Source organism: Nicotiana sylvestris, chromosome 8 (genome assembly GCF_000393655.2).
Source record: "Nicotiana sylvestris chromosome 8, ASM39365v2, whole genome shotgun sequence".
Taxonomy (NCBI): domain Eukaryota; kingdom Viridiplantae; phylum Streptophyta; class Magnoliopsida; order Solanales; family Solanaceae; genus Nicotiana; species Nicotiana sylvestris.
The window spans coordinates 216,052,885-216,078,441 of NC_091064.1; the positions used below are offsets into that span (position 1 = coordinate 216,052,885).

At 38.2% G+C, this 25,557-nt stretch overlaps 2 protein-coding genes across 2 annotated transcripts; one reads left to right on the forward strand and one right to left on the reverse strand.

The window, feature by feature from the left end:
* Positions 1-5,339: 5,339 nt before the first annotated feature.
* Positions 5,340-8,161, reverse strand: LOC104243883 (cytochrome P450 86A22). Its single transcript, XM_009799146.2, has 2 exons — positions 7,870-8,161; positions 5,340-7,314 (listed from the first exon to the last, which is right to left on the reverse strand). The coding sequence occupies exon 2, from the start codon at positions 7,289-7,291 to the stop codon at positions 5,642-5,644; it is 1,650 nt and encodes a 549-aa protein (XP_009797448.1). The 5' UTR covers positions 7,292-7,314; positions 7,870-8,161; the 3' UTR covers positions 5,340-5,641.
* An 11,639-nt stretch (positions 8,162-19,800) lies between these two features.
* On the forward strand, positions 19,801-21,425 carry LOC138876347 (uncharacterized). Its single transcript, XM_070155260.1, has 4 exons — positions 19,801-19,965; positions 20,042-20,177; positions 20,220-20,422; positions 21,420-21,425. Exons 1-4 carry the CDS (start codon positions 19,801-19,803, stop codon positions 21,423-21,425), a joined length of 510 nt encoding a protein of 169 aa, XP_070011361.1.
* Positions 21,426-25,557: the final 4,132 nt, after the last annotated feature.

Sequence of the window (25,557 nt, forward strand, 5' to 3'; positions counted from 1 at the left end):
CCCGAATAAAGGGAAATTAGGAACAAACTGGGAAGGGCCATATAAAATCACAGCAGCAGTAAGCAAAGGAGCATTTCAACTAGAAACAATGGAAGGAAAACTACTACAAAATAACTGGAATGTCGCCCACCTAAAATACTTCCACTTCCGAAAAGAGACGCCGCCCAAGTTGTACTATTTTTCCCTCGCCTGGGTTTTGTCCCAATCGGGTTTTCTCCAGGAGGTTTTTAATGAGACGACGAGGGGGACGTCTCGAGGTTTGAGGTATTGTTCACTACCCCGCCTGCTGATTATATCTCAAGGCCGAGCAATGAAGGGACTAGATATAAAGAATCTCTATTATATGTACAAAATCGACATGTACCGCCATTGTATGAGCAAAGTTGACATGTATCTCCGACATATGAATAAAATCACTCCATTATGTACACGAAATCAACACACGTCTCCAATGCATGAATAAAATCGGCACCTACAACACTCCAACAAATAAAATAGAATGCCACCCTCACGACGGGATACTACTTCGGCACCAGCTCGAAAGTAACATCCCAATGGCTAAGGCCATCGACAAAAGAATGAGTTCGACATAATTCGAACCACGACGTGATACTACTTTGGCACCAGCTCGAAAGTAACATCCCAATGGCTAAGGCCATCAACAAAAGAATGTGTTCGACATCATTCGAACTACGACGGGATACTACTTCGACAACAGCTCAAAAGTAACATCCTAATGGCTAAGGCCATCAACAAAAGAATGAGTTCGACATCATTCGAACCACAATGGGATACTACTTCGGCACCAACTCGAAAGTAACATCCCAATGGCTAAGGCAGTCAACAAAAGATGAAGTTCAACATCATTCGAACCACGACGGGATACTACTTCGGCACCAGCTCGAAAGTAACATCCCGATGGCTAAGGCCATCATCAAAGAAATTAGTTCGAATTCACTCGAAACACGACGAGCTTAAATATTTCTGCAAAGGTTCAGAATAACATGAATGCAGCAAAGGTTACCACCAAATAGACAAAATAATTTTTCATTATAGCAAAAATATTGCAAGTGCCTGTCTTTGCAAAGGGCTCAAAGACGCCCTTACAAAAAAATTGCGAAGAAAAAGCAAATGCAAACCAAATACTGCACATCATTTCCAGTGGCATATACGTCTTCGTACCAAGAGTCGAAGGCAAGTCTGTTCGCATCATCAGAATTAATATCATCCCCATCATACGTGAGAGGGTCGTACCCATATGCCTCACGAGTTGCACGTGCCTTGGCACGTACATCCTAAAGATCTACGCCAGACGCCTTCCCGCCAACATGAAGAGCCTTGTACACATCAAGCTGGGCTTCAGCGTGAACACACAACTCACAAAAATGTTGAGGCACGACAAAGTTAGCCAAAGCATGAGATATAGAAGGCTGCGACTGCCATTGTGCGTCCTCCATTTTCAAAGAAGCCACTTGCTCATTTAACGCGGACAGTTTCGCCTCCAACCCTTGAATATGCCCCTCAAGTCCTGCTATCTTAAGCGCAGACGCCTCCATCCCCTTGGTCCACTCCAACCTACAAACACGTAGGGAGTCTTCTAAAACCGTCACCTCAGAGATAGTAGTCGCCCTCTCCCTCTCGACGTGGGCCAATCTATCAGCATTTACGCTCAATCCACCCTTAAGCTCATCGACCTCTGTTGTCTTCATATCCAGTTCAGCAATTAAACTGGCCACATTTGCTTGTAGGTCTGCATTTTCGGCCACTACCCCCTACTTAGCTCAAGCTCATCTTCCCTGACTTTAAGGGCTGCCTCAAGCTCACTACTACGAGCCACGGCCTTTATAAGGTCCTCATCTTGTTCCTTCAACTCTTTGACCTTACGCGCCAATTGATCCTCCCTCTGCTTGAGCCCTTCACCGAACAGTTGGAAGCCGCGATCTTGATTGTAGATGTCGACCATCGCACGGTGCTTGGTGCGATATTCTTGATACTTGGAAGACATCTTTCCATAGATGGTCGTCCTTCTCCTTTCCAAACGCTCAAGTTCGATCTCCATGATAAAGGTCTAGCACGAAAAATAAAGTTAAAACGAAAGGATAGGCCAAAAATAGTAACAGAAATCCAACGACGAAATGAAAAGAAAGATATTTACCCACAGAGCCATGCCAGAAATGCTCCGAGACAGCTCTGTATCACTCATTGATCTAAGTGCCTCGCTCTCAGGGGAAGCACATAAAGGGGAAAAACAGACGCCACCTGATCACAGGTCGACAACAAGTCGTAGTCCCTAGGAACGACTATGTGTTGATCATAACCCTCCATTCTGACCTCTACGTGAGTGTGACGCTCCAAAAACTCACGAACATCCCTTGGGTCGACGTCCGAGCCTGAGTCGTCGCCCTCAACACACAAGCCCCATCTGATAGTAGATGATGTGTCGCCCTCAGCAGAGCACACAGACTCCCCTCCTTGGTAGACCCCTTATATTCGGGGAGACCTCCCCGCCAAGATGACATCGGCCATAAACACGGGCACCGGTGCCGCCTCCGACGCACCCGTCCCACTCTTACCAGTATCAACAGTCACGCCTTTCACGAGCTCTACCATTCTCCTTTTTCTCAACAAGGATTTGTCCCCATTAGAGGACTCATCCACGAGGTGATGGACCGGTAAAGAAGAGATCTCTTCCCTCACGACCATATCCCGAGAGGAGTCTCTCACCTGTACCGGTTGAGCATGACCTTCACGGATGGACTCATCCAAAGTGAATTGGGTTCCTGCGGAGGCGACTGTCTGGCGAAATGCGGGGACTGGGGCCCTCCGCCTAGAAGCCCCACGGCCTATCATCACAGAGAGTCGTATCAATAGACAATGTCAAACAACCAAAGGGCGGTATAGAGGAAGATACTTACCAGATGATACCTTCGGCCCAAAGCTTTTCACAAAAGCGGACCAATCTCGAGTCTCCACTGCCTGAAGCAGCGAACGGGCTACCCAATCCCTTATACTGGTGATGGGATGGGGTGGACGCCTCATAGCTGCAAAAGAGAGCCACAAACGAATGCCAAGTTGGACACAAAAAAAAGAGAGGAAAAATAGTAAACAAGTTACAATACTTACGATTCTCATTCCACCGCTCCAGGAATCTAGCGGGGTCCAACACAATATGTTCAGTTCTAATGAAGAAATATTTGTGCCAAAATTTACGGCTCACCCGGTCATCAGTTCCAACCACCAGCCCTTTGGTCCCATGGTGCCTCAAGTGCACCATAATACCCCTGTGAAAACTAGGGGAAATAGGTGCAGGAGATGGTGAATATTAACTTCACACCCCGCCAGCTCTGCGTATTTTGTCAACACCAAAAGTATCTTATACGTGTACGGAGAAAGTTGTGCCGGGCAAACCTGGTAGAATCGACAGAATTCTTCTGCTAATGGGAGAAGGGGGAAGGAATGACCAATCAAAAAGGGGTACTCATAAAAAGCACAATACCCCGGTCTATGGACTTCCACGAAGTCCCTTCCCACCGGAACCATCTCGACATGAGGGGGAATGTTATATTTGGTACGGAGAGCGTCTATGTGGGCCTGCTCAGTTTCAGATACTACCGAAGCATGTTCTTTAAGAAAGTCACTTCGAGACATGGGGTTTCTCGGTAGTAACTCATCCACTGTGGGAAAGTTGTGCCATTCCTCCACCGCCATGTCCTCGCCACCGGAAGGGAGTGCCACGGATAGCGGAGTGGCGTCAGAAATCCCCTCACGTGATCAGTGTGTTCTAGGCATTTCTATGGAAGGAGATGTGCTAATGGAATGAGGGAGACCAAGAACAATGAACAAGAAAGAAGAGATGAAGAAAATCGCAGAAGCAAAGCTAAAAATACGAAAGGGGATGATCAGAAGAGAAATGGCCAAACGTTTTTGAAAAAACAAACCCTTCCTCTATTTATAGGGTTGGGTGGCACCAGAATCGAAGCGAAAAGGTTTCCCGTGGCAGCAAAATCAAAGCGACAGCCAACAATCTCTGCCTCGAGAAGATGCGCCATGATGACGCACGGGGAAGTGACGTCACTCCACAGATAGAACACACCGCCCAAGGTATATCAAAGTGCATCGTTCTTCCGTCATCAGCCGAAATCGTCATGGCTTGCAGATCAAATTTCTTCGTAAGCATGGGTGACGTCCGCTTATCAAGGAGCCCAGGTTGTGACCTCGACAAGCGGAGGGACTAACTGTATAGGTCAAAATTTGGGCGACTACGACCGTGACCAAGTGTAGTAGGGAGCGAGGTCCCTACGACGCTGCGTCTTAAGATCGTTATGATGGGTGACAACTAACAGTGGCTAGAGAATGCACGACATTATTAGTCGTACTATTATGATAGGAAACAATAGGAATATGCCTTTCGAATATTTCTTGTGTTGTACCTTTTTTTTAGGGTAAAAAAGAGGATTGTCCCCTATAAAAGGGGATTGAACACTCTGTAAAAAAGGAGATTCGTGACTTATCACAATTCAGAGTACTATATATGATTTTTGCTTTTGGCTAAGAACATTTTATGAAATCTTTCTATATTAAAAGTTGTCATATTTACGCTTAATCGTTCGGTTTTGAGGTATTAAGAAACATCGTTCATCTTGTTCATTCTTTACATCTTTCAAGCTATATATGATTATACTTGGCAGAAATTTACTCCTTCAACTCCTTTAATTGATTTAATAAAAAATATTTCAATATCTTTTGGTCAAATACTATACATGGTCTATTTGGCAATTTTTGTTTGAAGAATTTCAAAATCAGTTTTCACATTGCTAAGAAAACTTAATTTCTACAATAAGGGTACAATTATGGGTTACTAGCTAGTCAAAATAACAAAATCTAATCAAAATCAATAGTGATTGACAAATAGTACATATCATTGCATTTATGGCCGTAAATCTAGTTGTGAGAACGTGAGATCATTTTTCTAAAGAAATGTAGTGTACATATATCATGGCATGTGGTCCATGAAATTCATGAATATTTTAATTTAAATATAAAGGGCCAACTAACTTTGTGGTGGGTGGTGAGTTTCGTCCGTTCTTAACTAAAGGTTTCGGATTTAAGCCTGGAAATAAAGTCTTCTTTGATAAAAAACTTTTTATCCTTCAAAATAAGTTGTCGCAACACAAACTCAGATTAGTTGGTCCCCAAAATGGATAAGAAACACTAATGGAAAATAAATAAATAAAAAAGAGTCTACTAACAATATAATGCAACTTTTTGTACATAGCCACCATATATTAATTATCAAAATATTAAAAGGACAAATGATACAAGTAGTCACAGTGCAGAACTTTAAACTTTAAAATCAGAACTGTATTTTATTTCACAAAATGGACTAATGAGGTACAATATCTATATATATAATCATTTACTATGCTTTGGAACAGAAAAAACAATAAGAAGGTGATAAGAAAAGGAAAAAAAATAAAATAAAAAGAAGAAGTTAAGTTGTAATATTCCACTTTGGCAAAAAGTTATCTGGTAAACTGGAGAAATAAATACCTCTTCAGACATTATTGCAACAAGATAAATGTTACTGTATATAATTGTTACTATATCAATAACAAATTAATAAGATTTGCAATGTTTATCTTCAAGCAATCCCATTTACTGTAATAGCCTCTGGTTGATGAATGCCATTATTGATAAGATGCTCGCCAGCACATGACTCAATTTTGCCAAATTTTGCCAAAATTGGAGTCAAGTCTCTAGGGGTCACATTCATAACTAGACCATACTTCATGAATAATGTTAGGGACATTTTCTGTTCCACCTTATGGCCTGGCGCCACCGCGAGGCGGTGGCGGAGTAGCACTGCTGCTGCTATTGATTTCATTTGCAAATAAGCCAAGTCTTTACCTAGACAAATTCTTGGTCCTGCATTGAATGCGACAAATCTAAATGCATCTTGAACTTGGTACTTGTTACCGTCTTGTGACATCCACCTTTCTGGCTTGAATTCTAAGCAATCTTCGCCCCATATGAATTTCATTCGACCAGTTGAGTATATGGAATATGTGATATTTGAACCTGCCGGTACAAATGTGCCATCGGGCAAATAATCGTCACAAATGACATGTTTTGAGTCCTCTGGCACGGATGGGTAAAGTCTTAGGGTTTCGGATAATGCTGCCTTGAGATATGTCAATCGGTCAACTTCCTCAAACACTAGAGGTTCTTCTAACCACTTTGACGTGTCGTTGCCACGTGTCTCTGCTAGGACGGTGCAGAGTTCGATGAGTATCTTTTCTTCCACCCTCGGATTCAAGCTGACCAACCAGAAGAACCAGCTCAGTGCGACGGATGATGTGTCACGTCCAGCTAGGATGAAGTTGAGCGCCACGTGTTGGAGGAATTTGTTCGAGTAGGATTCTTTTTTCTTCATGAACCTCGAGAGCAAATCGTCGTGCTTGGGCCCACCGTCCTGATGATTCAGCAGCTCTAGCTTACGTGTATTGATAACGTCAGTCATGTAATCGTCCACTTGTTTCAAGCTATGGCTTAGGCTCACCTCCATTCCAAGTCCAAGCATTTTCTTCAACTTCCAAACGAACTCGGGCATGATGAACCGGTGCAATGAGGCTTCAGTGGCTCGATCAAAAGACGTAGCAAAGTTATTTTCAGGTAATTCTGGAGAGAGCGTCTCTGGATCTTTGCCAAAAGCCAAGCCACAAATGTTATCAAAAGTGAGCCGAAGCAATAGGTCTTGAAGATCAACCGGCTTGCCCTGAACCTGAGCCATCTCAAGAATCGGGCAGAACCGATTCTTGATGGCTCGGTTAACCCATCGACCCATGGCTTGCCTCAAGGTTCGAGTGGTAAATTCCAGCGCAGCTGTCTTGCGCTGGAAGAGCCACGTGTCACCGTCCGAATTGAAGATACCCTCACCAAGCAAATCATGAAACACAGCTTGCCAAGTAGGACCCTTAGGATAATTATCAAACCTAACCTTCAATATATGCTCTAAATTTTTTGGATCGCACGTGACTGTCACGAGACCTTGCTTCCGGGCTAAAAATGGAATTGCAAATATGCAAGTTTGGTACGTACCGGCACAGGCCCGAAGGTTTTCCGCGATCCATTCATGCATTCGGGTCCCGTTTTCAAGCAGGCCGGGTAAACTTCCAACTATGGGCCACATTTTTGGGCCTTTGGGCCCTTTCATGGATTTTGTGATGGATTTGAACCATAGTAAGTAGGCCGCTACAATTGAAACAATCATCATGCCCGTTGACGCATCCATATCTTCTAACAACACTAATTTCCCTGTCCAAAACATAAAAAGAAAGAAAAATTTGTCAATATTTTTGGATATTTGCAAAAATGGCCTTTGTTTAGGCCACTTTTTTGAAGAATTAACCCAAATAGCCGCTCATTCAATCACTTAAACTCAAAATAGCTGGTGAAAGTATAATATATGCATAATTTATGTATTATATATGTATAATCAATGCATAATATATGTATATGGCTAGAAAAATAAACAATGAATATAGCCGGTTATTTGTGTAAAGATCCCCACTTTTAAATTATATGTTAGCTCAATGGGTTAAATTACGCCTTTAAAAGTAAATGAATTTTTGCAAACAAATTTAATCCATCGGCCTAGTGGAGACATAATTTAAATAATGACCACAAAGAACACAATGTGTGCAAATGCCCCAAAAAACTTTGGTGTTCATAGTTTTTGAAAAAAAAATGATTTTGGACAATGTTGGTGTTATTTTAATTTCCAAAAAACATTTTTATTTGTTTTTCAAGAACATCTTAAACCAAATGTCCTTAAAAAAGAGCAAAGAACTAGAAATGTCATATGCTTACCTGCAACAATGGCTGTCTAACTTGAGAGATCCTAACACTTGAGCTTCAAGAAGATTAATAAAAAAGATAATAACTTTATAAAGGAAATTAAAAAAGCAGAAAATTTATTAATAAAAGCTAAGTGGGGGTAGAAGGGAAAGAAAAGAAGAAAGGAGAAGACCTGTGAGTGACAGAGAAGAAAGAAAATAAAGTGATTTATAGAAGAAGAAGTTAAGTGGAAGAGGAGGTAATAAATGAAGGGGCCGGACTGTTGTTGAAAAAAAATAAACTCAAGAATATATAGACATATCACAGTACAAATATTAAATATATATATATATATATACGTTCATATGCATGATACATGTAAATGTAAGTGTGTGAATGTGAGAGGGAGAGTGTGTGTACTATGTGTAGTATAATCTTATGATCATATATTGTATGCTAAAACACGGCTTTAAAAGCAAAGAACAATAAATGCCAGCAGAGGTCGTTGGAGAGCCAAAAGAAGACTTACTTAAAACCAGCTAACACTCTAACACCATTAACTCAGAATCACATGCACATATAATTAGGGCGGAGCTACAATATTAGCTACGGGTTCAGACCAACATAGTAACTTTTACTGTAGATCATGTATTTGTATTATGAAGGGGAGCCTTGTTGGCATAACTGGTAAAGTTGTTGTCATGTGACTAGGAAATCACGGGTTCGAGCCGTAAAAATAATTTTTTGCAGAAATACAGGGTAAGACTGCGTACTATAAACCCTTGTTGTTCGGCCCTTCCCCGGATCCCGCACATAGCGGGAGCTTAGTGCACCCGAGCTGCCCTTTCCATATGTGTAAATATTTAATTGCGAACTGAATAACTAAAACGAGCTATATATCGGCTGACCTGATTTACCCCTTATCGTTGGATGACCGGCCCTTTCTTAGAATTGGAGAATTCGACAATACTTCAGAACCCATAAACTTTAAATTCTGACTCTCCGGATAATACAGAGTATTGAGGATGATGCAAATTTCTCCAAAATCCTATTGATACTTCTAATGGCTATTTCTTGAACTTCCCTCATAAATAGTCTCCATTATAGGAAACTGATAAAGATACCTTCTACGACTTTGCCGCTGAACAAATGATTAAAATACAGAGACTTTTTTTTATTATTTTTTATTCTCCTTTACAACTGCAATTGTTATATACAATTCCGGATTTTATGTAAGTTTTTCTTTTTGCTTTTTCTTTTTATGAAAACCAAGAGTAAGTTATTTTTTTTCTAAAATCTAGTGTTGTTGTACTAATCTCTCGCTATGCACGAGGTCCTAGAAACGGCCGGACCAAAAGGGTTTATAATACGCAGTCTTACCCTGCATTTCTGCAAGAGGCTTTTTTCACGGCTGCACAAAATTATAAACAGTCTGATGAGAAATAAAAAGTCATTATGAAAAGAAATAAAAGGTAATTTAGTCAAATAACTCGTATAATTAATGCTATTAAGGGATTTTTAATGGGTGAATAAGAACCTAATTAAGACAAATAACATTCATAAAAGATATTTGACTAAATTACTATTATTCTTTCATGAAAAGAGTAATAATCATAATTATATGCCTTCATGGAGTAGTTATAATGCCAAATATGGAAAAACATAATTAATGCTTTCTTAATTTTCTAAAGTGAAAAATTAATATTTTGACAAAAAAAAAATGGACTAAAGTAGGATAACAAAAGCAAGTAAAACACTATGATTCAGCTTGTAAGTTGTAACATGCCAATCGAGTCGTGAAAGCAGTCACTAATGTTTGTATTAAGATAGACTATCTACATTATATCTTTTCCTAAATCATGTGTGACGCGAAATACTTTGTACATCGAATTGTCCTGTATATGCAAGAAATTAAAGAATAGAGAAATAAAATGCAGCATTCACCTAATTTGGCAGGAAAGAGTTTCTTTCTTTAAATTCTAGCATTAAATGAAGAAGAAGAAAAAGTAAATGAGATTAGTTGAGAAAAATATACAAAGACAAACTATATACTTAGAAAAAAAGAATTATTAGTGGTAGTTTTCTTTCTTATTTTATGGGGAAAGATACATGGACCACCGGCACATGTTAAGGAGAAAAAATCAGTTAGGTTTCAGTGAAGAATCCAACAATATATATATTTTTAACACTTTAATGCTTTAAACTCTTGATCCTATGCACTGCTCACATTTTACATTCTTCGTCAAACACACTCAAAATAGAATATTGACAGCGAAAATTAATTTATATCATATTAATTTGGATTTCATATTTTTTTTTCTAACGCAAAACTAGAGTGCATCTTGACGTATTTTTATATCGTTTAATTTCTATGCACTGACAGATAATTCTTTTACACTATAAGGGGTCGTTTGTTTGATGAAAAGTACCGAAATTATTGAGATGTGATTTTAATTAATATGGGGATTAAATAATGACTGTTATATTTAATACATGTGGATATACTTTTATTGATAGTTATTTGGTTCATTGGACTAGAAATGAGATATATGGGATATAATATAAACTACGTACATGTTTGATTTTATGCTAGATAAGTTGGGATAAACTTATATTTCAATTTTTAACCTTAGATTTTTTAATGGACTTTGGAGAAGAGCCTTGAGGAAGGGTATCTTGGTTATTTTTGGCGTTTTAACTCAACATTAGTAATTGCACGATTGTTATCCCATATTGAATTAAGTTGGTATAAAATAATACTACAATTGCGCGGTATAACTAATCCTGGATTGTTAATCATAAAAAAGAACACATGATGAAATAATTTAGTATTTAATCCCTGAATTGTTATCTTTTATCCACAAACCGAACGACTCCTCAAATTACCTAAAAGATAGCTATAGGTAATTGTCTACTATAAATAAGATCAATAAAATATAAGGTCAACAACTATATATAATAACAAGTTAAAATAAATTAATTGTGTAAACTTTTAGTTGAATACTCTTGATCACCATCTATTTTTTTAGGACTAGAATGCTAAAATTAAACAAATTTACAAGCTAAATAAACGAATATGAAAAGTTGAAGTGCACGAAACTTCTTATTAATTAAGAAAAGGCGCTTAATTGGAAATTAAACTTAGACTAGCCTTCTTGTTTAATGGATTAATTATTAGAGATGCTTCAGGAAAACTTAATATTTTTAAGCAAATCCTGATTTTTACCTGATTAAGATATGATTACACAGGCCTAAGACTGATCATTAATCATTGATTAGATTGGAATCCTAAAAGGTCAAAAGTAATCCAATGTTAGTAGGACCAAAACTTCCACGTTTTAACAATCTCAATTCTCAAATAATCTCTATAAGATTACAAATAATAGCAAATGGAGAGGGGGAGTTAGAAACAACCTGTAATAGTTAACCAGTACTATACTAATATGGATAAAAAATAGTGTATTATGATTTCCCAAGCATGCGATATGTACTAATTATTTATAGTAATATATTATCTTTTGAAAGGGAAAGAAAACAAGTAGAAGTATTGTATATAACTAATAAACACTCAGTCATTTTGAAGTTATTGAATGTGATTGACGAGATGTATATATGTCACTTTGCTTGTACTTGCAAAATTAAACATGTATATCTTATTATAAAAATGTGTCTCTTGAGTGAATTTAGCATAATCAGAGCTCAAATGTCTCATGTTTTAATCCTATATATGAAGTTATCTTTGTTTGGAATATTTTTTGGTGCAAATTCACATTTAATCTAGTTCGAATGTAGGTATCGAAATAACTAAATAAATAAAACTTAGCATAAGAAAGTGTTTGACTGAAGTTAATGAAGCAAGCTGATAAGTTAACCATAGTTAGAAGGGTTAGTATAGTTAGTATAGTGTTAGAAGGTAGTTATACTGTAGCTTTATAAATACACAATACACGCATGTACAGATAGACGATTGTATCATTTTCTTCTCAATAACGGATTCTATTTCTCTCATCCTCTGAGTGTTGCCTTCTCCTCGAGCTCAACCTTCAAATCCATGTAGCTATTAACGCATCAAATTCATCCCAGAGATCTCTCAATTTGGAGAAGTAGTCAGCAATAGACATGGTACCTTGAGTGAGGGTATGATCTCTCTATGTAGGAACAGAACCCTAGATCCATTTACCTTGTCGAATCTCTCCTTTATGTCGTCCCAAACTTTGTGAGCATTAGAAGCATAGACTACACTACTAAGTAAACATGCATTCATTATCCATGAGAGAACTACAACATTAACTTTCTCCCATTGATCATGAAGTTTAAACTCAAACTTAGACTTAGGAAATCGACCATCTACAAAACCTAACTTGCTCTTCCCTAACAAACGAATCCTCATAGATCTTCTCCATAGCGCATAATTATCTGAACCGGTGAGTTGAAGAGAAATCAGAGTACCCCTGAGTCTAAAAAATATGCCCAACAATTTGATTATCATAGGCTACTTCAATTTCTGATGGGATTAAATAAGTCCTACTCACAATCAAGGAGCCAGATCATGATGATGTCTCTAATTCCTAGTATTAACAAAGCCTACTCTCTACTGATTGATCAAGAGAGTCAAAAGAGTCTAGCTAATTTCACTTAGACCACTGAAACTACTGAAGGCATAGAAGGAGATATATTCTATTGTAATAAGGGCCCAACAAATGCAGGTGAAAACTTCAAGTATATAAAGAATCGGGTTCAGTGTGAATATTGCCATTATAAGGGGCATACAAAGGAGAACTACTACAAACTTCATGGCTATCCATCAGAGTTCAAAGGAAAGAAAAAGGGATAGAGTTCTGGAGTGTATGCAAACAGTGTGAGTAGTCCAATGTTTCTAAATGCTACAGAAGCAAGTACTCAGCAGGTTACTTATGGAACTCATCCAGGGATGCATCAATTCTAGCACGCTCACATGCCACAATTTACACAAACTACTCCTAACAATACTCATGTTGTTCCTTTCTTCACCAAAGAGCAGTATCAACAAATTCTTCAGATGTTATCCAAAGGGAATGAAGAGGGGCCAGAATCATCTACCAAATTAGCTGCTACAGGTACTCTAATTACTCTAATGTCCAATTATCCCAAACATAATTGGATTATAGATATAGGAGCTTCAAATCATATGACTTCACATGCTCTTACCTCTTGCCAAGCAATCCCCAGTTCAGAGAGATGCATTATTCAATTACCTACAGGGAGTGTAATATCTGTATCAGATAAAGGTACCTCATCAGTACTTAGAAATAACAATATCTCTAATGTGCTATACATTCTAGATTTTAAATATAACTTGCTCTTAGTGTCTCAACACACCAAAGAACATCAATGCATGGTTGCATTCTTTCCTACTTCTGCATTTTTCAGGATTTCTATAGTGGTCAGGTGAAAGGGATTGATAAGGAGGACCATGGTTTGTAAATACTTCAAGGATGATCATCACAGTATTTTGCAGTAACACTAAAAAATAAATATGCTCACACAACCAACTTACTTGGTTCTGAAGTAGTATGGCATAGGAGATTAGGCATGCTCCTATTGATGTAATAAGGAAGTTAGATGTTCTTAGTACCTTAAAGACAGGAATTCATTACTTTCCTGTATGTTCGATTGCTAAACAGTCAAGATTGTCTTTTCCTTTAAGTACATTGGTGTCTCAATCTGCATTTGACTTAGTTCATTGTGACATCTGGGGACCATATAGAGTTCCATTTCATAATGGTAAGAGATATTTTGTCACAGTAGTTGATGACTATGTTAGCTACACTTGGATTTTTTTGCTCAACTTCAAGTCAGAAGTTATAGTTGTACTAAGAGACTTTCTAACTCAAATAAAGAACATGTTTTCAACTTAAATAAAAGTCTTAAGGATTGATAAAGGTAGTGACTTTTTCAGTAATGAGTTTAAACAGTTACTCCCCACTCTTGGTATCTTTCATCAAAGTACATGTGTCTACAGCCCTCAATAAAATAGAATTATTGAGAGGAAGCACAAAACTATCTTAGACATGATTAGGTCTCTCAGGTTCCAGGCTACTGTTCTTATAAGATTTTGGGGTGAATGTGTCACCATTTCAGTCTACCTCATCAACAGGTTGCTCTCTAGAACACTTGGGTACAAATCACCATTTGAGTTGCTTTACTTGCATCCTCCTTCACTGCAACACTTAAGGTGTTTGGTTGTCTATGTTATGCAGTATGTCCCAGAGTTGTTAGCAAGTTTTTACCAAGAGCCATCCCTGTTGTCTTCCTAGTATATTCTTCATCTCAAAAGGGTTATTTTCTATATGACCTGAATTCTAAGTGTCTATTTGTTAACAGAAATGTTGTTTTCAGGAAGAAATCTTTCCATTCAAGCATATGTTATCTCCTTGTAGCACTATCTTTCTTATACTAGATCTGCTCTCACCAATTAGTGCCACAGATTTTTCTCCTGTTACTGATGTTCCTCTATATGAGGTTGATATTACATCTGAGGGGGATGCTCCTCTTTCTCCAGTTGTTGTTCCTCATCACACACCAGACTATTCTACAAGTCCTACATATCCTGCAGGCGACCTCTCAAATAATGCAGCACCTGCTGATACCCATGCTGAGGCTCACCTTGATTCTACAAAAGTTCTTAATGTTGCAGAACGAGTTGCAGTAGTTAACTCATTTGATGTTGTGCCTGATCAAGTTAGAAAATCCTCCAGGCCTAGTAAGCCTCCCTTATGGATGCAAGATTATGTGGTGCAGTCAAAAGCTACTAGGTGCTCCTATCATATCTCAGTTTATGTGAGTTATTCTCACATTACTCCCTTATGCATTCAGGTCAATCAGCTTATTCATCATGTTCTGAGCCTCAGTCCTTCAATGAGGCAGCCACTAATCCTCAGTGGGTAAAAGCTATGAAGCTGGAGATTGCAGCCTTAGAAGAAAATAAAACCTGGAGCATAGTTGTTCTGCCCTATGGAAAAATACCAATAGGGTGCAGGTGGATCTTCAAAATAAAGTACAAGGCTTCAGGTGAGGTTGAAAGATACAAGGTCAAACGTGTAGCCAAAGGTTACAGTCAAATGGAAGGGCTAGACTACAGTGAAACATTCTCCCTTGTAGCCAAGATGGTGATAGTTAGGTCCATTATAGCTCTTGCTGCCTCTTAGCAATGGATGATTTAACCGATGAATGTTCATAGTGCATTTCTTAATGGTGAATTGGTTAAAGAGGTATACATACATATTCCACAAGCGTTTGCTAGATAAGGGGAGACTACGAAGGTCTACAAACTCCACAACTCTTTATATGGTCTTAAACAAGCACCACGACTGTGGAATATGAAATTAACAGAGGTACTCCTGCAGGTAGAGTTTAAACAGAGTCACTATGATTATTCATTGTTCATCAGAGGAACCAATAGTGACACAGTTATCATCCTTGTGTATGTGGAGGATCTGTTGATCACATGGAACAATGATAAGTTACTTTGTGACACATGAATAGAATTGCAGAAGAAGTTCAAGATGAAGGACTTAGGGGAGCTGAAATTCTTTCTAGGAATTGAATTTGCTAGATCAAAGAAAGGAATCCTTATATGTCAAAGAAAGTATGCTTTAGAGTTGATATCTGAAGCAGGCTTGGGTGGAGCAAAGCCTTCCCGGAAGACCATTAGAGTTGAATCAAAAACTCACATCTGTAGAGTATGACAAATGCATTCAGAACTGCAAATAAGAAGGTGATTAGGAACTCAAGAATCCTAGCTGCTACCAAAGACTTGTGGAAGGCTTCTATATCTCACCATGACAAGACCTGATATTACCTTTGTATTTTAGGTCTTGAGTCAGTATATACACTGTCCCAAGGTGTCACAATAGAAGTTTCTCTTAGAGTAGTGAGATATATCAAAAGAGCACAAGGCTTGGGGTTACTTATGCCTGAAGAAAGTACAGACAAGCCGGTTGCCTACTGTGATTCTGAATGGGGATCATGTATAGAGTCAATGAGATCAATTACTGGGTACTTGGTCAAATTTGGAAATGCACTAGTGTCTTGGAAGTCAAAGAAACAAGTGACTGTGTCCAGAAGTTCAGCTGAGGCTGAGTTTAGAGGTATGGCTTCATGTGCAGCAGGAGTCACTTGGAAGGTAGGGCTTTTTAAGGAACTTGAAGTTAGAATTCAGCAGCCTATAAGTCTAATATGTGATAGCGAGGTTGCGATACAAATAACTACTAATCCTATCTTCCATGAAAGGACCAAATATGTTGATATTGATTGTCATTTTGTTAGGGAGAAAATATGTCAAGGACTGCTGAAGACAGAGTATGTACACACTAAAGATCAGCTAGCAGATTTACTGACAAAGAGCTTGGGGAAATTTCAACATGATTGTTTACCGAACAAGCTAGGAGTGAAGAATGTATATCAACCATCAGCTTGAGGGGAGTGTTGACTGAAGTTAACAAAGCAAGCTGATAAGTTAACCATAGTTAGAAATATAATTGTAGACTGTAATTAGAAGTAAGTTATTACAGTGTTAGAAGGTAGTTATGTTGTAGCTTTATAAATACACAGTACATTCATATATGGATAGACGGTTGTATCATTTTCTTCTCAATAACAAATTCTGTTTTCTCTTATCTTCTGAGTGTTTCCTTCTCTTGCCAGGGGCGGCTCAATAAGTTTGGTGGCCTAAAGCCAAACTTTAATGGGAGGCCATAAAAAAATTCCTATATGTTTTTATTTGAAGTAGAGTTTTTTGAGAATAAAAATTTTAATAATTTTTTGCATATGTCATTTAATCTATCATGTGACATTATGATCTTAGATAAAAAAATCCGAATCAAGAAGTTGCTAACTTTATATCGGAATAATTTTTGATATTTCAATATACGTGTTACAGTGATGGAGACCTAAGAAAAAACAAAAACAAATTAAAAATGAATTTTTAAAGTGTATTAGTACTTATTTTCGAATGATAAATGTACTAATTTCCTTATATAAAATATTTTACTTTTCTACTTTGAAATATTTAGTATTTTCTAGAAAACAATTAGGGCTTCACTAGAAGAATTGTAGTGGGATGGATATGATCTTTCCTTCCTTAACCGGAGGTATTCGGTTCGAGTCTTGAATGAAAAAAGTTCTTTCTAGAGAGCAGTTTCAGCTTTCATGAACTTTACACAGTACGAACTCGAATTAGTTAAGCCTCCAAATCAAATACTGGATATCGAGTAAGAATTAAAAATAATAATTAGGGCTCCTAAAATTCTGGTGCCTAAAGCCCCCGCTTTAATGACTTCACCCGCTGGCCGCCCCTGTCTCTTGCATGTCTTTTTCCTTGCGCTCAACCTTCAGATCCATTGCAGCTAACAGGAAGAAAAACCAGCCATTGCAGTTGTTTAACCAAAAAATAGAATTTCAGTCAAAGTTAGAATTTAGAAGAACGCGGGTTACTAATAATCAAAAGAATATGTAGAAGAAAGTAATTTAGAGTAACCAGAGTATAATCAGGAGAAAAACAAGCGAATCAAAGTATATTCCAAATGTGTCTTGTGTTTACAAGTGACCAGATACCTCCCTTTTATAGGTATCTTGAAGAAATGTGTTTCCTCCAAATCATAATGAGGCTATTATAAATAATTAAAGACATTAAATGCTACGTTACACAATCATTGTAAACAATACAAATTATCTAACGTATCCAGTATTTAATGCCTGTCGAATTTCGTATCTGCGTTCTTTATTATGGTCAGATCCATTCCTTTTGATAAATGATTTAAGTAGGTACGGGCGCTGAATCCTTCAAATGTCCTCCTGTGCCTCTTGACTAATTATAATTCTTTGACTATTTGACCAGTTCACGTGTCTCAACATGTCACTTGCATATATAAATGCAATTTTTCCCAATACAGATAGTCCCCCCATTTTCCATTTATTCATCAATTGAATATTTGGGAAGTGGATTTCATTAAAACGAGAATTGTTGTCACCATTAATGCTATGACAAAATTGACGCTTCAATTGTCACTTCCATTTAATATTTCGTACACGTATCAATTTTCCTTTGGCTCTGCAATTTTTGCATCCTTTTTCAAGGTTTTTACGGTTCCACTATTAATGAAGTGTCAGTTATCATAATTATGGTTTTTCCACCTCCGCACTTTTACCTTTGGGGGTTGCTTATCGGTATAAATATATTTTTTTCCTTGTCTTTTATCACATAAAGTTTATTGAACACTTATTTCTCCAAATCTCTATTTACTTCTTCATTGAATCATTCTTCTTCGATATGTTTTCTCCAAGCCCTAACTCTGAGAGAGTTTCCATTACTGACTCCTTCCCCAATGCCCCTGTTAGGCACAGAAGAGGAGGTAGACTTTGTAGTTTAGGATCTACTCGAGGTGGTTCGTCTATGCCTTCTTCTGGTTCTGGTCCTTCCTCTAGCACCAGAGGTTCCCTTTCTCGCAAATCTTCTTCTAGGGGTAAAGACCATTCTGAAACTTTACGTGAACCTTTAGTAGATGAGATAGTCCCTTTAGAATTGTCTTTTTACCATGACAGGGAATCTCTTAGAAACCAGGTTTCCGCATTAGATCGTGTTGATGCTTACCCTACTTAAATTACAGAGGTTTTGACTCCTGTGGTTCATAAGGACTGTCATTGGAGTAATGATTTTCCCATTATTATCCCTAATCCGAATCAGAGAATTACTTCCTATTTAAATGGATTCTATTTTGTTTACACTTACCCTTTTACTTTAAGGTTTAGACCAGCAATCGACCCAGTCATTCTTGAATTTTTTCGTTTCTTCAATGTCTGCTTGGGTCAAATTGGCCCAATCATATGGAGGGTTGTTGCATGTTTAAGGCATTTAGCCACTAAAGCTGAAGCTCCTTTTACTTTTCCTCACTTGATTCATCTTTACTCACCTAGGCTTTTTCGTAATGGCATTTTTACACTAGTAGCCAGGAGTAAGAGGGTTTTGGTGAGCCCTAAAGATGACAAGGATCGTGGCTGGTATGCTCGATTTTTTGTTTCCCCCACTGTTGGTTTAGTGGGCGAAGATAATGTTCCCTTCCCTGAGAAGTGCAATTTTACACGTAGGTCTTTTATCCTTCTCGTACCTTCTTCTTTCAAGTTTATCAGTTTTTCTAATTTTACCCCCCCCCCCCCTTTTTTTTAGCAACCATAGGAGTTGTGGGGGATGTTCCCAATTTCCGTGGTTGGGTAGATAAATTGCTGAAGATCGCGCCAATGGATGGTAGATCTTGGAAAACACTTTCTAACCGCTTTGGTTGGAAGGTAAAGACTCATGGTAAGAGTTCACATTTTGTTCTTTTTGTGCCTATATTCTGCTTTATTGTTTTAACTTTTATCCTTTTTTTTGTCAGGATTTGCTATTCGAGGGGTTACTGCTGAAGCAGTTGCAGCCTCTCGTGTCTCTTTGGGAACTCCTACTCTTTCGGGAACCCGTATCTCTTTAAAGAGAGCCCGAGAAATAGTCTTGGGTTTATCTTCTGCGAAAAGGAAGGTTGCTGAAAAGGAAAATTCTGAATAAGAGGAAAATGAGAGTTCCTTGGTAACGAGGCCACGAGTTAGGAGACGCATCGTTTCCGATGACGAAGCTGAAGTTTCAGTTTCTCTTACCGAACCTGTTGAAACCCCAATAATAATTCCTGATGATGACGTCACTCCCCACGATACTCGTGAGTCTATCGACCAACTTTTCGTCAGTGGATTTGGTCGTGAAGATGTCGGGCCTGTTTTAGACGAAGTACCTTATCGTCTTTTTCATTACCCGTGCATGTGATTCCTTCTTTACCGGCCCCAGGTATTTTTGTTCCTTCTTCTACTGCTCTTACCTCTTCTCCGGCTCCTCCTTTGACTATTCCCCCTCCTATAGTTCATCATACTGAAACGGGCTCTTCAAGTAGAAGTGCCGCTATGAGGCGGGTAACTATTGAAATTCCTGCTGAGAAAAGCCTTTTGAGAAAGTCGGGTCAGGCGGATGTATGGCTGGAGCCTCTTATTGGCCCAATTGAAAAGGCAAAGCTGGAGAGCCACAGTTCCTTGACTTTAATGAATGATATCGTGCATGCCACTCTGAAGGTATTTTCCTTCTCTCCCTTTTTTACTTTGCAAAATTTTTCATCTTTGAGATTTTTATTTCTTTTCTTTTTTTTAGACTAATCTCATCGGCACAGAGTTGATGAAAAGAATTGCCCCTTTGGAGAAGATAGCACGCGACTCTCAATTGGAAGCAACCAATTGGAAGGGGCAATTTGAGAGTGCTCAGCTTGATATAAAGAGCTTACAAGAGAGCAAGAATATCTTAGAGTAACGAGTACGGGCTTTAACTTCAGAATTGGCTGTTGCAAAAGCTTCTTCACACCAAGCAGAGAAAGACAAAGAGCGTCTCGAATCCTCCTTCTCAGAGAAGCTATCTCAAGCTAGTGAAGAGATCAGAGAATTAAAGGCTCTTTTAAACCAAAAGGAAGTTTACGCTGGGGAGCTTGTGCAAAATTTGACTCAAGCACAAGAAGACCTCAGAATCTCTGCTGATAAGGTGTGTACTTTAGAATGCTCCCACGCCTCTCTTCAAGCTTCCCACAGCTCCGCCTTGGCTAAAAATGAAGAGCTAAAAAATGAGATCGCTGCTTGGGAAAAGGATTATGAGATCCTTGAAGAAAAATCTGTTGTTGAGGCAAGTTGGGCTTTTTTGAATTCCCGTCGTGATACCCTACTTGAAGCTGGCCAAGAAAACTTCAACCTGGAGTTGGAGTTAGCTACAATCAACGAAACTATTGAAAAGGCTCAACAAACTCAGGACTTTCCTTCTCCCGTGGATGAAGTTCTCGTGGCTGAAGCTCTCACGAATGTTGAAGCTGATACGGGTATCATGACTATTTCAAACCCGATCAAGCCCGTTGCTGCAAGCCAAGTTGAAACCGCGCCTGCTGATGCACCTGCCCAAATTTAGCCTGTTGCTATTGACGTTCCTGCCTCAATACCACAAACTTCTCAGTGACCAGTTTTAATCATTCAAATGATTTTGTTTTTGTTTTGATTATGGAAGATTGTAATCAAACCCTTAACTTGATTTGAGGGTTGATTTTAGAAACGTCAGTCCCCAAGTCTTTTAATGGGGCAATCTAAACAATTTCGTAGTTTTATGACTAAGTTCGAACTTAGTCTTAGATTTTTTTTTACATATTAAGAAGTTTTTTATCTTAAACTTCTGGTTGCTTTATTCTTGCCTTTATTTTTAAGGACTTACAGAATAATTTGCATTTTTGTTTTCCGAAAAATACTTCTGTTAACCTCATGATTAATTTAAACATGAGTTTTATAAAAGAGGGCCCTTTTATATTCCAATACTTAATGAAGAAGACGTCTCAACTTCATAATGGTATTATCATACGACAAAAGAAATATGAATACACATGTTTCTCTGAAATAATTTTGACAAGTTTTTATTTTGAACCTTGTCTAGTTCCGAATAAAATTTTACATGTATTTGAATTACATCTATAACTTTCTCATAACTGTTTTTCTTGTAACAGATTTAAAAGAAGAATAATAGACACGGGGTTTTTCCTTATGACCCGTTTTTGTACATAGCCTTTACCCTAACTATAGTGAGTCTTTTCTTTGGCCTTAGCTCGTGGCTTTATGACTTTTACTCTACACTTGACTCTTTCAGGCTTGATTTTTCCTTAATCTTCTTTGCTTTCTTTATACACATGTCCGTGTATATTATGTAGTCCCCCAAGTATTTGAGTGTTGAAGTATGAAGCCTCGAGCACTTGATAGTTTCTCTCATTTGGTCCTTTTCCTGAAAAGGAAAAACACACGAGACTCGGAGGGACGATTATAGATGAAGACTGCATAACCCGTTTTCATTTCTATCAGAATCATTATAACCCTAGACCAGGAATTTTAGGTTACTCCATGTGCCTTACAGGTTGTGATTCATCATTTAGTATGGGTTAGCGTTTTGCCTATCATCTAAAATCGATAGTAAAATTTTAACAATTCAAAAATGAAATTTAAAATGGTTATACCTGACCGTGGATTTTCCTTAGAAATAGTATCTCTTTAAATGAACAGCACTCCAATGCGAAAGTAGTATCTTGCCATCCATTGTCTCCAGTTCATATGCTCTTTTTTCTGCAACATCACACACTTTGTAGGGTTCTTCCCATGTTGGAGTTAATTTCCCTGTGTTAGCTACCTTTGTAGACTGAAAAACCTTTTTAAGCATGAAGTCCCCAATTTTGAAGAACCCGAGGCGTGCTTTTCTATTGTAGTATCGTTCTATGACTTGCTTTTGTGTTGCCATTCTTATTAAAGCAGCTTCTCTCCGCCCCTCGAGTAAATTTAGGTTGACACGCATCTCCTCGTCATTAGATTCTTGTGTCGCCTGTGTGAACCGTGTACTTGGTTCCCCTATCTCAACTGGAATTAAAGCCTCAGCTCCATAAACCAATGAGAACGGTGTTTCTCTTGCACTTGTTTTTGCAGTTGTGCGATATGCCCATAAAACTCCAGGTAATACTTCAGGCTAGTTTCCTTTTGATTCCTCTAGTCGTTTCTTTAAATTGTTGATAATGACTTTGTTCGTTGATTTTGTCTGTCCATTACCCACCGGATGATAGGGTGTTGATGCAATCCTTTTAATTTGCTAACTTTGGAAAAATTTCGTGATCTGAGCTCCAATAAACGGAGGACCATTATCACATACGATCTCCTTTGGTACGCTGAATCGACATATGATATTCCGCCAAATAAAGTCTCTAACTTCCTTTTCTCTCACATGTTTGAATGCACCTGCCTCTACCCATTTAGTAAAATAATCAGTGAGAACAAGCAAAAATTTTACCTGTCCTTTTGCTTGCGGTAATGGACCTACGATATCCATTCCCCATTTCATAAATGGTCATGGCGCAATGACCGGATATAATAATTCAGCAGGTTTATGCATATTGTTACCGTACCTCTGGCATTTATCACATTTGGCCACGAAACTTTCTGCCTCCTCTTACATTTTAGGACAGTAATTATAACCTGCCCTAATTAAGGTTCTTACTAGTGATCTTCCACCTGCGTGATTCCCGCAATGACCCTCGTGTATTTCTCTCATTACATACTCTGTTTGCGAAGGTCCAAGGCATCTTGCTAAAGGTCCACCGAACATTTTACGATATAGATTGCCTTGTTTTAAGCAGTATCGAGCGGCCTACCTTCGAAGCGCATAAGCCTTTTTCTTATCATCAGGGACAGTTCAATACTGCAAAAAAGCAACAATTTCGTTCCTCCAATCCCAGGTTAAGTTATTAAAATTTACCTCATTCGTATCAGGATCAAGAACTGAATGAAATAAATGTATCACTAAGGCATTTGCATCATTTGCCACGTCGGTCGCAGATGCGATATTGCTAGGGCGTCTGCTTCAAGATTTTTGTCCCTGGGTATTTATCTAATTTTCCAATCTTGAAATTGTTTTATCAGTTCCCGTACCTTTTCCAAGTACAACTGCATCCTTGCTTCTCTGGCTGTATAAGTCCCCAACATTTGATTAACTACGAGTTGTGAATCACTCCTGATTATAATTTGATTTATGCCAAGTTCCCGTGCCAGTTCTAAACCTGCAATCATAGTCTCATATTCTGCCTCATTGTTAGTTATGGAATGACATTTAATAGTTTGCCGAATGGTTTCACCCGTAGGTGGTACCAATACTACCCCCAAACCTGCTCCTCTCACGTTAGATGAGCCATCAGTGAATAAAGTCCAAGTTCCTGGGTTAGCTCCATTGAACACCTGTAATTTTTTTTCTGCTTCTAACTGTATTCCCTGACTAAAATCAGCCACGAAATCAGCTAATACTTGTAATTTTATAGCAGTTCTAGGTTGGTATGCAATTTAGTATTCACTTAACTCTATTGCCCACTTAGATAACCTACCTGATAATTCATGCTTATGTAATATGTTACGTAAAGGGTAGGTAGTTACCACAACGATAAGATGACACTGAAAGTAAGGTCTTAACTTTCTATATGCCATGATTAATGCAAGTGCAAGTTTTTCTAACTGAGGATACCTCGTCTCTGCATCTAACAAAGATTTACTTACGTAATAGATAGGTGATTGTTTACCTTGCTCTTCTTGGACCAAAACAACACTTACCGCCACCTCTGAAACATTAAGGTAGAGGAGTAGCTTTTCCCCAGCCTTTGGTTTTGCCAACAAAGGTGGATTTGATAAGTACATTTTCAAGTTCCTAAGTGCTTGTTGACATTCCTCATTCCATTCAAAATGATCCTGCTTCTTAAGGGCTGAGAAGAATTTAAAACACTTTTCTGATGATTTAGAGATGAATCTTCCCAAGGCCGCAATTCTCCTTGTTAATTTTTGAACTTCTTTCTTGCTTGAAATTATGTCATAGATTTCCTCGATGGCTGTAATCTGTGCAGGATTTACTTCAATTCCACGGTTAGAAACAAGCAAAACCCAAAAACTTGCCTGATGCAACGCCAAATGCACATTTTTCGGGATTTAACTTCATATTAAATTTGTGCAAAATTGAAAATATGTCAGATAAGTGTGATATGTGATTTTTTAAGTACTGAGTTTTAACAAGCATATCATCTATATGCTCCATTGTCTTTCCTAAATATTCCTGAAACATTTTGGTGACTAACATCTGATACGTTGCACCTGCATTCTTTAGACCAAAAGGCATTACTTTATAACAGTAAGTCCCCCTGTATGTTATGAATGAAGTTTTTTCTTCATATGACGGATCCATTTTAATCTAATTATAACCTGAATATGCATCTAAAAAACTTAACAATTCGTGACCTGCAGTTGCATCAATCAATTGATCTATGTGTGGTAGTGGAAAAGAATCTTTAGGGAAGACTTTGTTAAGATCTGTATAATCTATACAAACCCGCCACTTACCGTTTTTCTTTGGAACCACAACAGTATTGGATAACCAGTTAGGATAATTTACCTCTCGAATGAAACCAATTTTTAGCAATTTTTGGACTTCTTCTTGAATCACCTGATTCTTGAAAGTTCCCTGCTTTCTTTTCTTTTGCTTCACAGGAGGATATGACGGATTTTCATTTAGTTTATGAGTCATCACCTCCGGTGGTATTCCTGTCATGTCGGAGTGGGACCAAGCAAAGTAATCCATGTTAGTTTTCAAAAATTCAATTAACCTACCTTTCATTCCTTGGTCAAGATTAGCTCCGACATAGAGTTTTTTATCAGGCCATTGAGCGAATAACGACAGGTTCTAATTCCTCTATCGTTGTTTTGATATATTCATTCTCTTCTAGTTCTTGAATGGTATCAGGCCTTGAGTCCACATCTGTTCGCCCTTGTTCAGTTGAGGTTTGTGTTGTGATGTCCTCAACTGCCTTCTGTGATTTCTATTTGCCTCCACTTCTCGTGCTTGTATCTGCAACGGAGTTAATAGCCTTGGACGTATGTTGATCTCCGCGAATTTGACAAATTCCCCATGGCGATGAAAATTTGATAACTTGATGCAAGGTTGAAGGAACAACATCCATTTCATGGATCCATGGTCTCCCCAGAATCATGTTGTAAGCTATCTCCATGTCTACTACCTGGAACTTTGTATCTTTGACGACCCCTTCAGCAAAAGTGGTGAGTGTTATCTCTCCTTTT